This window comes from Rhopalosiphum maidis, chromosome 3 (genome assembly GCF_003676215.2).
Source record: "Rhopalosiphum maidis isolate BTI-1 chromosome 3, ASM367621v3, whole genome shotgun sequence".
Classification (NCBI taxonomy): domain Eukaryota; kingdom Metazoa; phylum Arthropoda; class Insecta; order Hemiptera; family Aphididae; genus Rhopalosiphum; species Rhopalosiphum maidis.
In genome coordinates, this window is record NC_040879.1 from 5,545,126 (window position 1) to 5,560,962 (window position 15,837).

Below are 15,837 nucleotides of genomic sequence, written 5' to 3' on the forward strand. Positions count from 1 at the left end.
TTTGTGGTTGATTGTAAAATGTTAATTTTTTTCTCCAAAGTTTACATATTGACTTATAGAAAATGTGTAATCACAAATGGTATAATTTTGTCGCAGTTTACTTTACCATCTTGCGATAGAGTGACCGTTTCGCCCATGTACACACTGACTGCATTTTCACTCACCATGTGCGGCAACAGTGACACACAGCGTACAGGTGCGCGGAATCGGAAACGTTTAGGTAGACGACGGAATGTTCCCTCGTGGTCCGAAGTATAGTCATTAGTCGGACTGTGTCATTTCCAGGTGGCACACAGAGCATTCCCACGACACTCGCGTTTCTCTGTGCTTTACTGTTTTCTGTGTTTACCGTGTTACGTTTTACGCGTTATTGCATCGTGTTATTTATGCGTTTCATTACTACGCATTTTCGATTCACCACAACTAATTGTGCTCCTGTGCGTCCACATTATTAGCTGTTTCTTGTTTTAACGTGAGTATTGTCCGCGCTGACTGAAGGTTTTCAACGTGTATGTCGTTCGCGTGTAGCGGATACTTCATTATCTGTCGATATTAACTAGAAAAAAAAATACAACTACTAGTAGTAACAAATGACAATAAATAATGAGGTATCCGCGATAGTGTGGATGAAATCGATACTGCGAAAGTTGACATTTTTCGGTCGGAAGTCTTGACAAAGAGTGTTAGCGCCTTTCTTATTGCTTTTAAGTACCTAGTTGTAGTTGTTTTATTTTTGATTTTCAAAGTTTCTAAATAGTAAACAGTAAACACAATTTAGTATTGTCACATGTTGAGTAACACGGTCAAAGAGTAGTTGATAAATACTAATGTATCAAATAATTATTTAGGTATAATAACTGATTTCACTATACAAGATCTTTTATTAATTATAGTTCATGTTTAGATGCACATTTTCCTTAAAAATAGTAATTTAAATGATATTGAATCATATATGTATAAATAAGTGTGACATAACTCATTATTTTGCTACTGATATTCAATTTTAAATTTTTTTAATTTAATTTAATTTAATATATTTGGATACTTGGATCCAAAAATAAAAATGTTGAAAATATTAAGACGCATAAATGTAGGTTATTATGATTTTAATTATTTAAATAATATCAACTGAACATTACTAAATGCATTTCCAGTTATGTAAATATAACTTGATATTAAATCAATAATAAAATACATGCATTTTTATTAACATATCTATAATGATTGTTACATCAAAGTAAAAAAAAAACAAATAAAAACCTTAAATTACAAAACTTGATAACAAATGGTATTGTAATGACTATAAAAAGTAAAGAAAATTATCTACACTTTTTTTAAAATTGACCATTTCATTTTACCTTAAAAAAAATAATTTTCTGTTCACAGAAACATTCTAATAATTATTAGTTAAGCTAAAGAGTTATGTAGGTAAACTCCAAAAATTAAATAAACTTGGAAATAATATTGTCACAGAAATTAAGTTGATATTTGCAATGAATTAAATTCTTTTTTTAAAAGTTTGTAAAAATGATATTATTTCTAAAATATATGAGTATAAAGAATAAAGATATTTAAACAAAAATTATTTTGTGAAGGATATCATTTTCTTAAATCAAATTGATGAATTAGAAGTTCAAAAATATATTCTAAAATTTAAAACACATTCCTAAATATTTTGAAAATATTCTGAAAAGCTTAATCCTAAAAAATATTTTAAATACTATTTTCTATCTGTTGAAACTAATTTTTGATTTAGCTTTGTCATCAAGTGGTCCACTTTTTAAAAATAAAACAATAACTGAATTTAATATTATCGTTCTATTTCATTATTTTTATTACTTTCTAAACTTTTGAAAAAATGTCTTAAAGATTTGTTAGTTTTTTTGGAAAAAAAAAGACTGATAAGTCTACTAGAGACACACATTTCATTGTTAATGATTCTGTAAACTAGATGAAAAATAAAGTTTTAGAAATTTTTCTGGATATAAAATAGTATTTGATACAATAAACCATATTTTATTATTTAAAAAAAAACTTAAAAAATGCAGGAATTTGTGGCACTTTAATAAACATATTAACTCCTACATATCAAATAGAACACAAAGAATTAAAACTGATGATATTTAAAGTAATATTCTACACTTTTAAAATAGTACGGTTACTCGAAAATTATTTTTCCAATGTCATATGACATACATAATATATTATAATATTATATAAATATAATTTTTTTTAATTTTAAATAAGACTTATTGCAACTACCGATTGAAGGTTGCTGTTCTAATACGTAATATAATAATAGCCGTGTTAATTATGGTTTTTGTCCACCAAACACAAAAACAAAATAAAAAGTAATTAAAAATAATCTGTCTCCAAAAAAAAAAAATTAAATAATTTAATTTAATTAAATAATAATAATTATTATAATATTATATTATTATTATTATTATTATTATTTTTATTATTAATATTATTATTTTTATAATTTTAATTATTTAATTTCTTTTACTTTTTACTCATATTTTTTTTCACCCTCATACAGACTGATAAGAATGGACAAACTTTTCAGAAAATTTCCAATTGATAATACAATTAACCGGCAAAGTGAGTAACTATTTTATAGATATATTTTTATGTTGTATTATGTACTAGTACTATTACTTTTCTGGAAACATAAGGTTCCAAATTTCTCTGTCGAAAAATAGTATGTTAATTTGGTAAATTTAATTTATAATCTTGTATTTTAATATTATTTAAAAATGTAATTTTTAGATTCTTATGGATTTGTGGACAATAATACAGTGAGTATTTAATTATATAATTATTATATTTTATTAAATACATTAAATGTTATTTTCCTTTGCACGTTAATTCGATGATAACATATATGGACGTTATATTTATATATCCGATAATGACATTGTGCGTATTTGCAGTGTTATGATTTTTATTATTAAATAATCTTAGGTTTTTTTTTTTCATTCAACAGGTCCCAGGATCCATGAAAAATAGTAAGTGTTCAGTTTTTCTTAAACATAATTATTTTATTAGGCTGGGTCCAGATATTTTATTTTTTAAATAAAATTTTGTATCACTACTTATCATGCATTTATTATTGTTTAATAATAACACATTTTTGAATTTTCTTTGTTAACTTACAACGTCGACGCCGATGATTTTATTTTATGAAATATGGTCGTATTTACCTATATTTTAGGATATACTTACAACCCATAAGGCAGCACGCTACTCAATATTTTTAAAATATAGTAGAACCTTCGTTATACAAACCCTCTATTATCCAAACTGCAATATTAGCGTATTCGAACATTCTGTTATCTGAATGTTTGCGAGACTTGGCTGCAGAAAAGCGCATTGCCAACTCGTCTTTAAATAAAAATCAATAATTTTGTTAATAAAATATAATAAATATTATATGTTCCTATGTATGTAACGTATTTCTAATAATTTAATGTATATATTTCTAATAAAATATTAATAATAATAATAATAAATATATATGTATCTACATCATATAAAATATTTAACTGTTCAAAAAAAAAAATTTTTTTTAATTTCCAATGTACAAACTTTTGCGTATCCTAACTAGGTGTAGTCCCAATTAATTCAGATAATCGAGGTTCTACTGTAACGCGAAAAACCATAAAAAGCCATAATTATGAATAATTTCTAATTCTCAAATTTTCCTTGAAGTGGAAATTATTGAGTAGCGTGCTATGTTTTAAAAAAATATGATTGTTTTTAAATGTTTTGATTGTTTTTAGTGCATTTAAATTGTTTTTTTGTTTTTCTCATCATTAAACATTAAACCATACATACTATTCCTTTGTCTTTACCTGAACCTAATATAGATGTATGTAGGCAATGAAAATAGTCATTATAACTTTTTTAAGCCTTCAAATCTTGAATTTTTAAATTGAATCTTTAAATGTTTACATTAATTATTATGATCATTCAAAACATACCTTTGATAAATTCAGTGTTTCCTTAAAAGACCTAGATTTTCATTAGATGTTACTAAATCATGTGATTTTTGTTTTATAAAATTGACACTTATAATTTTTTAAGTACATTTTGTTGAATTTGAATGTTTGTTTTGATACCTTACATCAGGGTTCTCCAATTTTTTTATTTAATCACGATTTACTAAAAATATAATTCACCTTTGAGGACCAACTTCCATACAAACATTTTTTATTATTGAATAACTATAATTATTAAGAAACATACTTACATAAAGTGTATATAAACATACAACAAGTATTATAAATTAATTACTAATTACTAAAAATAATATAATATACTACAACCTCATGCGCATGTCCCTAAAAATAAATTTTAACATGTTCAACTTTGAAATTGTCCGCGATCAGTTTGGCTACCCCTGCCTTACACAAATATTTAAGTTAAAATCCATTTAGTTTTTAATTGCAAAAATAAATCAAATTTCAAAGTAAAGAAATAAACGAAAATTTTAAATATTTTTAATAAATATAAAACAAAATATTTAAGCACCTATAACTAGGTTTATGAATTTAATGCAATAAATTATGCACTTAAAATGCAAAAATGCATTTAAACTGCACTAAAATGGTTTTCAATTTAATTTTTATATTTATATTGATATTACTATATTAGTATTTATATGCATATAAATTTATTTATTTAATAAAAAAAAAAAATTATAAAATGCTGATTTTGAGATTGATTGATTTTTTAATAATGTGATTTGCTTGAAACAATTTTTAATAGGTTTGAAAAGATGTTAAGTAATGGAATTTAATTAAAAATATCAAAAATGAACTAGAAAAGTAAAACATATCTTAAAAAGACACAAAATTGCAAAATAAAAGTTTCGTAAATGAATTTATGTTATATAATTTAAACTATGTACTTACACTGCTACGTTTCACAATCATCAAAAAAAGAAAATGAACTTTCCCACAAATGCACAGCCCTACCTATTATAACCAATAAGTAATAAATGGATATAGTAATATTCTCTATCTCAATACATAATATTATCAGGTCGGAATAGGATGGTTTTGTTTGACCGTTTTTCATACTTTTTTAAAAAAAAAAAAAAAAACATTTTGCTTATAATTTAGGTATAAAAATGAGGGTGAAAAGGACGAAAACGAAAAGCAGTAGGAAGAAAAAGAGGAAGAAGAAGAAAGCTATTATCAAAAAAGTGAATATTAGATACTTAGATAATACATAATATATAGCTTATAAAATAATATATAATAGTATATTATATCATACAAATTAGATAAGTTTTTCAACTAGTTATATTAATCTCGTATATTTTTATTCGTAGATCTTAGCGGATCAGAAAAGAGAGAATGGTATGCTTTAAATTTTTTTTTTAAACTATAGTTTATAAATATAATTTGTATTATTTTAGTTTTTAAGACAGTACCATTTAACGTTAGTTCTATTCCACTACTTGAAATATCAGGAGAAGAAAATGTAAGTTTCATTTATAATATTTTATGATTTGTTTAATTTATAGCGTATATTATCTGTACCATTTATAGATCTTTCCTGATCTGCAAGAAGAGGAAGGTATGTTTTGGCGTTTTTCAATTTTTTTTTTTTTTTTATTTATGGTTTTTAATTTTATTTTAGTTTCCAACAGCGAGAATTTATTGGAGGTTTCCTCAATTTCCGAACTTTCCACGCTATCCGAAGTTCCCGAAGACGACTATGTGGGTGTAACATACAATATTTTTTGATTTTTTTTAATTTACAAATTTTTTTGTCCTTTTAGATGTTTGCAGATGAAATTGTAGTAAATTATGGTAGTATCTATAGTATTTCAAACTTTGGTTTATATTTAGCATTTTATTTGCAATTTAATTTTTTGTATTATAGGTTTGAACTTGGAAACCGAAAATCTGGACGATGGTGGAAAGAAAGAGTATACTAGTATGTTATAATTTGTTGTTTTGTATGCATAAGATTTTAAATTTTTGTTTTTTTAGTTACCAAGGTTGTTTCATCACCAAATAATGAAGATACATCTGATGACTGTGTGCGTATTACATCAAACAGTTCTGGTTTAGAATTTTTTTTGTAATTAAATTTTGTTGTTAGATGTCAAGTGTACAAATGAGCATGACCGTTCAACAAAACTTAATGATGGGATTGAAAATCAACAGAGTAATCAAACAAAATATAGGTTTAACTTTGTTTCATATTTATTAAATTAACTACTTATCAGCCCCTTAGATATTGTCCTTTTTGTGAATACATAACAATTGAAGGGCTTGAAAGCCACATAATGCAAATGCATTATTATATTATGAATGAGCCAATTGAAAAAAACATAAATCAACTGCTGTCGATTCAAACAGAAAGCTGCAAGTTAATCCGTCTCAACACTGTCCGTGATATAGTGGGCCGAAAGCTGTGGCAAGATCTAACAATTAGGAAAACACTGCACACGTAAGTTAATACTATTTATAGTTTATAACAAACTTAAACCAAATCACTTGCATATTTATTTTTCTCAGTCTCTTAAAAATGCTTCAAGTAGAACTGTGGCTAGGGAATTGGGCATTACCTAATGCGCCATTTGTTAATCATTTGGCACCATATGTCAAAGCTTCATATATCAATGATTGGTTTGAAAATGAGAAGAGAGAAGAGATTGATGATCCTCCATCATCTCCCTCATCAGTCATAACAAAATCAACCTCCATCTATTCGGAAGGCAGTGAACAAAACTTTAACTACAGTAGTCATTTTTCTCATGACAATGTCGATAATATATCAGAAGGCATTCCGAACGTTCCTAATTAGTAATTTTATTTATTTTTATGCATTACTATTAAAATTAATTCCAACATTTATGTGTAGTTTCGAATCATTAACTGAACGACTCCGGAATGCTGGTTTGCTGAAGAAGCTGAATGTGGATCATCCACTTATATCACTTTGTCGTAATATATTTAGGAAGAAACAACCCAACAAGCCTTTAGCTATCAATATGAAATTGGCCATTACCAGCAGGGTGTTGCGTTATGTACAAGATAAATGCATTCAAAATGAATTACCTGTACACCATTGGCTAGTGCTACTTCAGAAGCCAAATTACATTATTGAGTACCTGAGACTGTAAGAGTACCGAAACACTGATGAATAAAATTATAATATTGTTTTATGATTTAATATACATTTTACAGTCGCGAAAAACTTGGCCAAGCTACAAGTACCACCATGAACTATTTACAAGTTTTAATGCCTATGTTTGCCTATGCCATGACATCTTTTCCATATGATGATCCAACGTTTCCTATGGTCGACGGGTTCCCAGACGATAAAGTGATCAATGGGTTCAAGTATACTCTTGATCAACTTCTGGAAGTGTTTCCTGATTCCATAGATTTTTTTTCAAATATTTAATAAAAATAAATAAAAACAAACTTGTAGTTTTATACCATATATATTCATTATTAAATCATCAGCGCTTTAGTGGGCCAACAACTGGATGTTGATAAGGTATAATGTAGTCGTGTCGAATGAAAAAAAATGATAAAAATATTTCTAAGTGTTTTTTTAATTGAAAATATTTCTAAGTACAAATGACAAGATTCTGATGTAGACTGATGTGACTACTGACTCTGGTAAAATCATGTCTGCCGGAGTCCTCTACACTCTACAGGACTCCAGGACAGTTAATTTTTAATGTCTTTATTAATTTGGTGACTTTCCTTTAGTGTTTATTTATTTATTTATTTATGAACGGGTTTGGAGCCTAATAGTACAAACAATACAATTTATAGTAATGAATATAAACAATATAAAATAATAATTAAAGTGACCAAACAGCAAACAATACAATTGATAAAATAAACAAATGGCACTTATATAGAAAATAGTTATAAAAATAAATTTAAGGTAAAAATAGCAATAGCAGATTGCAGTACTAGATGTAAATTATAAAAGAGTTATTTATTTAGCTTTGGTACAAACTATTTTTTCATGTGTATATGGTTCATCCATTTGGGGAGGAACTTTTAATAGCATTATTTATTTTATAAGCTGAATGTTACAATAACTGTTATTAAATATTTACTAAATCTTCCTTAGCAAACAAATATACTATACTATTTTAATTTATGAAAAACTCAATGTAAATAATTTCAAGGTAATTTATAACCAATCTGTATCAGTAAATTTGTTTAAACACAACAATTTAATACCGGTATTAGATCATGAATATAATACTTTAAGCTAAATATTAACATACGTTTACTGAACTGTCAAAAAATGTCTTGATTTATGTTGCTTGTTAAATAATAATATAAATCAGTTTGATAATTTAAAGTCTTGAGAAACTTATCTTAGGCATATTGATTATTACATAACTATAATAAGATTATTATATGACATTGTATACAATTACCTAATTTAAGTATATTTTATACTATTGCCAAATACACAAAGTACATTTTTCGAAAATCGGTCAAAACCATATTATGAAACAAAAATTAAAAATAAATATCTAAATGTTTATTCGAATTTTTTGAAATAAAAATGTCTGTAATTTAAGTAAAATTTTTCTAAAAAGTATAAAATGGCGTACCTATGAAAGTAATCATGAAACGTATTCGTTTCACAATTTGATATTTTTATGACTATACAAAACAAATATACAAATACTAGTATGTTACAAGTAATATGTTATAGGTACCTCGTAATACTGAAATAAACTTATGTTTTATAATCTGCCTAGCGAGAGAACGCGCCGATTTTGCGCGACCCCCCCCCCCCCCGCGTTCTTTCGCTAGACAAAGTATAGTATATCTAAGTGGCTTAATGCTATACACAGCATACACAATGATCGCACCAGTCTTAGCATTGTATACAAATATATAATGCCCGGTTAATGTTTTCAATGATTAATTTTTCTACTTGGACCGTAACGTGTACCTCTAAAAAACGTAGTAACTACTAACTAATAAGTAAAATATTATCTCTGTCCCCGGCGACAATAAAGTTTCGGGAGCTATAATCTGTTAAAATATGCCTATAATGTGTGTGTGTAGGTACATAGTATATGTATATAAGTATATACGATATAGAAAAGTAATATACATTACACAATTATTTTATTAAAGTGAAATAGTAGGTAATAAGTATGGAAATGCAGTATCAAAAGATGTTTACAATACCTACGAGTTTGTAAGCAAAATCATGGGAATTTTGTGTATTTAGGTTAGTTAATAAAATAGTATATATTTCTATTGCAGCTGTAGCGGAGTTGCGGAGTAAGAACTATGACATAGGTTTATCATAAAGTGACATAAACATATGGTTTTATCGGCGAGGGAGTATAGTAGTAATGGCATCGGCGATATCGGTTATCCGAATTTAATTTACATGATAACGCACAAAACTTTTATTTTAAAAGTTCAAAAAGTTATATAAAACAACTGAATTTAAGATTATTATTAAATTAATTCGAATAAAAATTAGACAAACGTTAGAATTCATATTGATAATTAAGTATATATTCAAAATAGATTAAATCTTCTATTACTTAAAAGTTAAAGTATGTTTGTACAAAAAAAAACTACGTTTTACGTCTACATTATTTATTGACGCATATTTAAAAAATGCAATAAAATAGTTGTTGCACTTGGCACCTAAATTATTATCTGCAGGAGTGCAAGACGACCCTGGGAATCTGGGATACCTAGGTAAAATACGACATTTTTCCTAGGCCCCGTGCTTACATCACGTCAACTACGTAGCTAAATGGTTTAATTGAAAAAAAATAAACATCGTAGAGCTCATGGGCACCCGTATGAAATTTATCAGGAAAGCTTAAAATAAAATCAAACACAAAAAGTTGAATCCTTCCAAACTACAAAATATGTTAGAATTATTTATAAAAACGGAAGTCTTCGCGGTTGTTCTATTGCAAACCTTATTTATTATTTATTATCTGTTCAGTGAATTTTTCTTTTCTTCTAATAACTTTTTCACGATAAACACCTAATAAATCTAACCACTTTAATCCAGGAGAATTGTCATCGCCTAGTTGAAAATCCCATTTTTCAAACACATCATATATATATAAAATAATTAGGGACCGGATTTATATGCACAAAAATCCTCAAAATATACTTCTAAAAATGATGAAATATGTTACAAAATATGTACTTAAATATGTACTTAAAGTTTTGTTTAAAATTATATAAAAATATGTAAAATGTATTAATATGTAAATGTATTATGTAAAAATATTTATTAATTAATACGGTATTAAAAAAGTATAAAAAAGCTTTTAAAGTATTTTGTCGTCTTCGTCGCCATTTAACATTCTGTATCTTTAATCTATAAAGTATTAGCTCAAATTAATAAAAACGGAAAACAAAAATTGAATTATTATAATATTTTTTACCATTTATAATTTTTACCTTATTGCATTGGATGATCATCATTGGCAGTTTTTTAATGACTAATGTGTTTAAACTTATATTGACTGTGAACGTGAAAATACGACGAAAAACGAATATAATATGGGTTATAAATAATAATATGCACTATAAAACTACAAATATGTATTCAATATGCATTTAATAGCAGGGGCGGCGCTACACTGGGGCCAGGGTGGGTAAGTGCCTCCCCAACATTTGATTTTGCTCCTCCTTTGCCCCCCTATAATTTAATGTTGAGCGTTTTAATCTAAAATACATTTTATTAATTTTGTAGTGATAGTTGAAGTACCTATAATTTGTTCTGTTATCGCTGATTTGATAATCATTTGTTGATTGTTATTGGGTTTCGGGCTTAGATCATATTCTATGGATGGAGCCACGGCGTATTTTTTTTTTGTTGTCGATATCATCGACGAGTCTCTTGATTAGGTGTTTGATATGCGCATGCGTGAGGTTAATCGTCGCATATTTACCAGCTGGGGAATCAGATATCAGAATACGGTATTTTATTTTTTTGGGTATTATGCGTGTAATTTGTATTTAAGACATAAGTATGGTATAATAATTTTTTGTAGTATACCGTATTATACACATTTTATACGGTATAAAATCCTGTATTAAAAGATATGTAAATAAGTAAATTTGAAATTGCATATTAAACAAATTAAACTTGATTACTCAACAATTGTCGATTTGAAAATTGAATCTTATTAATAAAAATTAATAAAATTATATAAATAAAAATTGTGTTCACTAAGCAAAATGCATAAAATGTCAAGGTTATACAAATTAAAATACTTAAAATAATTATTTTTAACATTTAACATAACTGTTTTATTTATTATAAAATAATAGGAACAATCGTCGATCGCCAGTCATAATTATAATAATACAATATTAATTCAAAATAACTACTGATTTTTAAATGAAATCAATTTTGTATAATTTCTTCGTATATTTTTGCTAATTATGGATAAGGTAAACATCTTTACGAAATTATTTAATCTCAAAGTTATGTAATAATCAATAATTAGTTTTAGTAACTGACTTCAATGATTATTAAATGGGTCCTGATTAAAAAAATGATTTTTCATTTCAATACTATTAAACAATGTAGGGTCTGAGCATACTTCATTCATTGTTTACAATGAAAACAATGCAAACAATTTTATTTAAAATAATTACTTTCAGTATTTTGAGCTATAAGTACTTCTTCATACGTAGAGTAGAAATTGCTCCACGGTTAATACATTTTTTGTGTTGTCCAGTATAACTGTGCTCTTCAAAATGAAATGAACACAGCTTTCGGTTAGGTAAAATATCTGATTCATTAAATTTACAAGCTTCCAACCATTTTAACCTTATTACTGGATCTTTAGGAAATCTAAATATTTTCAAAAACATTTATTTATTTAGAAATCTTCATTGTAATGATTATGCCTCTATTAATAAATAATTAATGAATTAACTTACACAAGCAAAGTTAATCCAGGATTTAATTTTACAGATTTTAAACAAAACACACATGCATTATAGTTAGCCAAATGTCAAAACTAAAAAGGGAAGTTATTTATTTAATTTGTTTAAGGTTGAATAATTTAATAAGGTATCTTCTATTATAACTTATAAGTGGTAAGCCGTAATAAGTTAGTTAATCCGCAATATAATGCTAAAAATTATAAATTTGATATTATCTTAGATTATATTAATATCCTTAGATCGTATAACTTATGATCTAAGTTAATATCATTAATGATCCAGATAATAAACATGCGACAAGTACAACTTTTTGTATGGACATAATACGCCGTGGGTCCATCCATAGTATATGATCTAAGGTTTCGGGACAATATTTCTATTTTTATCCATGATATTAATATAATTCCTGTTTCGCCCACGACGGCGACGCCTGTCGCCCGACGTGTGTCATAAGAATCATATTGTTTTTCAGCAAGAAGTACCGCAAGCAATTTATACCCACTGTTATAACCATCGATTAAATCTTGTTATTGTGGATGTTTGTAAGAATATTCCAGAAGTGGCTACATTTTTTTCGTTACTCCAAAAAATCTATAATTTTGTTAGTAGATCAACAGTACACACTGAATTTATTGAACTGCAAAAAATGTTAAATCCAAAATATAAATGTGTGGAGCTAAAAAGTATTTCTTAAACTAGGTGGTTGTACCAAATTGTTGCTTGCATAGCCATAAAAAAAACACTATCGTCTATCAATAATTTTAGTTTTACTTATTAAGATTAGCTTAGAATCAAGAAATGACAAAAGTTTAGAAGCTAGTTCACTTTTAAGCCATATTAACTTTGAATTTTTATTTTGCTTACACTTATTCTGTGAAACCTTACATGAGTTAAAAATTGTGTCAGTGTACTTGCAAAGAGCTGATTCTGATATAAGTTCTAGCTGTAGTCTTGTAAATGCATTGATTTCACATTTAAATAAATATAGAAATGAAATTGAAAAATTTAATAAATTGATGAATGAAGTTAATTTAGCTGCTGAAAATAACAACATAAATAGCCTAGAAACGGCAAAGAAAAAAATAACAGTGAAGTTACCTACAAATTTTACTGTATTTTTGACAGAATCAGTAGCAGAAAGCAGAGCCATGCAAAATACTAACGATTTAAAGTTAATGATATTTTATCCTTTAATTGATAGAATGATGAGTAAATTGAACAAAAGATTTAATAACAGCCCAATTTTAAAAGGAATAGGTTCTTTAAATCCAAAAAGTTCAACATTTTTGGATATGAACAATTTACAACCACTTTCCCTTCATTATAGTACCGATTCAGACAGCTTGGTAGCTGAATTAAAACTATTACCAAAACTAATTAAAAGATATGAAGAAGAAAATGATTGTGAAGTAAAAACAGTACTTGATCTTGTATACTTACTAGAAAAACATAAAATGGCTCTGTAACATATACTTTATGTACAATTTCAATTATAATACCACCTTCAATTGCAGGAGCGGAACGGACTTTTTCAAGCTTGAGATAGATCAAAACATATTTAAGAAACCAAATGTCCAATGAAAAATTAAAATCAATTGCAATATTGGGTATTGAAAAAAAAGCTTCTAAGAGTTTAAACTTAGATATGGTTGGTAGATAAATTTAATGTGATTCATAAAAAAAAAAAATAATACTATCGTAATAATTTGTAATTATTTATACCTATTCATTTAATACTAATAACTAACGGTATGTTGATATTTAGATATAATATAATGATAAAATAAAATAAGTAATGCTAACATAATAAATTTCATTTATTGATTTTTATTTTAATAGGTAATACCAATATGTTGCTATTTAGTATTTACTATTTAGATACTTAAAAAGCCCTATCTTTATTTGTTTAATTGCAATGAACATAAAATATGAATGTGTATATAACACATTTTATACATCATAAGTCATATAACCTTATTACTTACAAGTTTATATAAGACATATAAGTACTTTAGGTTATACCTTATACCTACTTTGGATTCCAATATGTTAAAAATATGTAAGTAAACATAGAAATTTTATTAATTAATTATTTAATTATTTTTGGATTATTTAGAAATATATCATATTATACCCAAAACATTTTCAGCAGTACTTTCTGAATATATAATATAAGCAAAATAGTGGGTGATCGAGTAGCAATACATAAATGCCCCACCAGAAAATAATTTTCCCCCGTATCACCCCTCCCAATAAAAAATATCTGACATCGCCACTGTTTAATAGGTAAAAACGTTGAAATATGTTAAATAAAATTAGTATTATTTTAATAAGAATTATCTAAATCGGGAACAACGTTCATTAGATTTCAAAAAGCTTATTCCAATACCTACATATATGCATTTGCATATAAATCCGGTCCCTAATGATAATCATTATCATGTTTTGCCTTATACTCGTATAAAATAAATATAATTATTTGTTTTCAATTTTAGTCAATTATGTCGACAGTATTTATGTTTTAAATCTCTGTATAATATGAATAGTCTAATCTATCATATTAGAAAGCATTTTTTTCTTCGTCAATTTTAAATGAATAAATGATCTACCTATATTTAAGTCAAAATATTAATGAAACGTTTAATTAAATCAAAATAAAGGTAACAATTTTCAAAATTATATTTGAATTCCAGTGGGGGAGGGCAAATGTCCCGTCTTGCCTCGCTCTCCGGACGCCAATGGTAGAGCTAAAGTAGGCTAGTAGCATATGTTGATGAGAGAAATACGATTCATTGTATTTTGTACATTGTATAAATGCATAGCATATTGCATAATAACTAATAACATTTATAAATATCGTCAATAATAGTTATAGTTATAATAGTAGCTGGCCGTATACTTAAATTAATTTTTAAATTTCTTCCTAAGAATAATATTTTATGCACACATATTGCAATGTATACAAAACCGGTACCCCCCTTAATCGTTCATTTATAGTTTCTAATAATTCACGTGACAATATAATTACTAAAATAGACTTCAACGAAAATAATCAAAAATATTTCGCGTTTATTTTAGGAGGCAAAAATAAAATAAAATTACAAAATTTTCACTATAATTTATATTATTGTAATAAATTGTAATAAAATATCAATATTCTAAAACAATTTTTTATACACATTGTTCTATTAAACACGATGCTCCTCTTTAGACTAGTGGTGGCTTTGATGGTGAATTAAGTGCATGTGCCTCACTTAAAAATGTGAATTTCTTGGTTCACTATAGCACATATTTCGCTAATAATTTTTAACGTATTCATGATATCATTTAAGAAAAAATTCTTCTTCATTTCACTTTAATATGAATTATTACTTATTCATTATTGCATTATTGTGTATAATTCCGTGTATATTCCAAAAATATCAATAAACCGATAAGAAATACACAAAATAATTAGTACGTAAACGAACGCTGGTATTTCAGTGATTTCCAATAACGTCAGAGAGGAACAGCTTAACGTCACCTCTCTGTTACTAAAAAATAAAAATAGTTGTAGTATTATAGTCGGCCCGCAGCCACGGCTGTAGCACGCTCAGCAACAAAACAAATAATCAGTTGTTATTGTCATATTATATATATATGTATGTATGTATATGTATATTCGGTATATATAATTATTATTTCTATGTTTTTTAATTCTATTTGAACTGTTTAATTATTGTTATGATAGAGGGGATCTATAATTTTCCTTACTAAAATATACAACTAAAACCGCCAAACAAATTGTAAAATCTAAAAGCAATTACACCTGGCATTATTACTTCTATTAGAAATAGAGAAAACAATTTTTCCTAGCTGGGACATAAGCCCTAAGATTTGAAAT

The 15,837-nt window shown here is 26.5% G+C and overlaps 1 protein-coding gene and 1 long non-coding RNA gene across 2 annotated transcripts; both read left to right on the plus strand.

The window, feature by feature from the left end:
• Positions 1-283: 283 nt before the first annotated feature.
• LOC113559910 lies at positions 284-5,176 on the plus strand. The gene is made up of 5 exons (XR_003406070.1): positions 284-472; positions 2,543-2,604; positions 2,773-2,801; positions 2,990-3,011; positions 5,130-5,176. It is a non-coding gene; the product is annotated as an uncharacterized LOC113559910 (long non-coding RNA).
• Positions 5,177-5,182: 6 nt separating this feature from the next.
• On the plus strand, positions 5,183-7,431 carry LOC113560116. Its single transcript, XM_026965886.1, has 13 exons — positions 5,183-5,212; positions 5,342-5,369; positions 5,429-5,493; positions 5,562-5,589; positions 5,653-5,732; positions 5,795-5,825; positions 5,899-5,952; positions 6,009-6,058; positions 6,121-6,186; positions 6,248-6,471; positions 6,540-6,827; positions 6,886-7,143; positions 7,212-7,431. The coding sequence occupies exons 6-13, from the start codon at positions 5,795-5,797 to the stop codon at positions 7,429-7,431; spliced, it is 1,191 nt and encodes a 396-aa protein (XP_026821687.1). The 5' UTR covers positions 5,183-5,212; positions 5,342-5,369; positions 5,429-5,493; positions 5,562-5,589; positions 5,653-5,732.
• Positions 7,432-15,837: the final 8,406 nt, after the last annotated feature.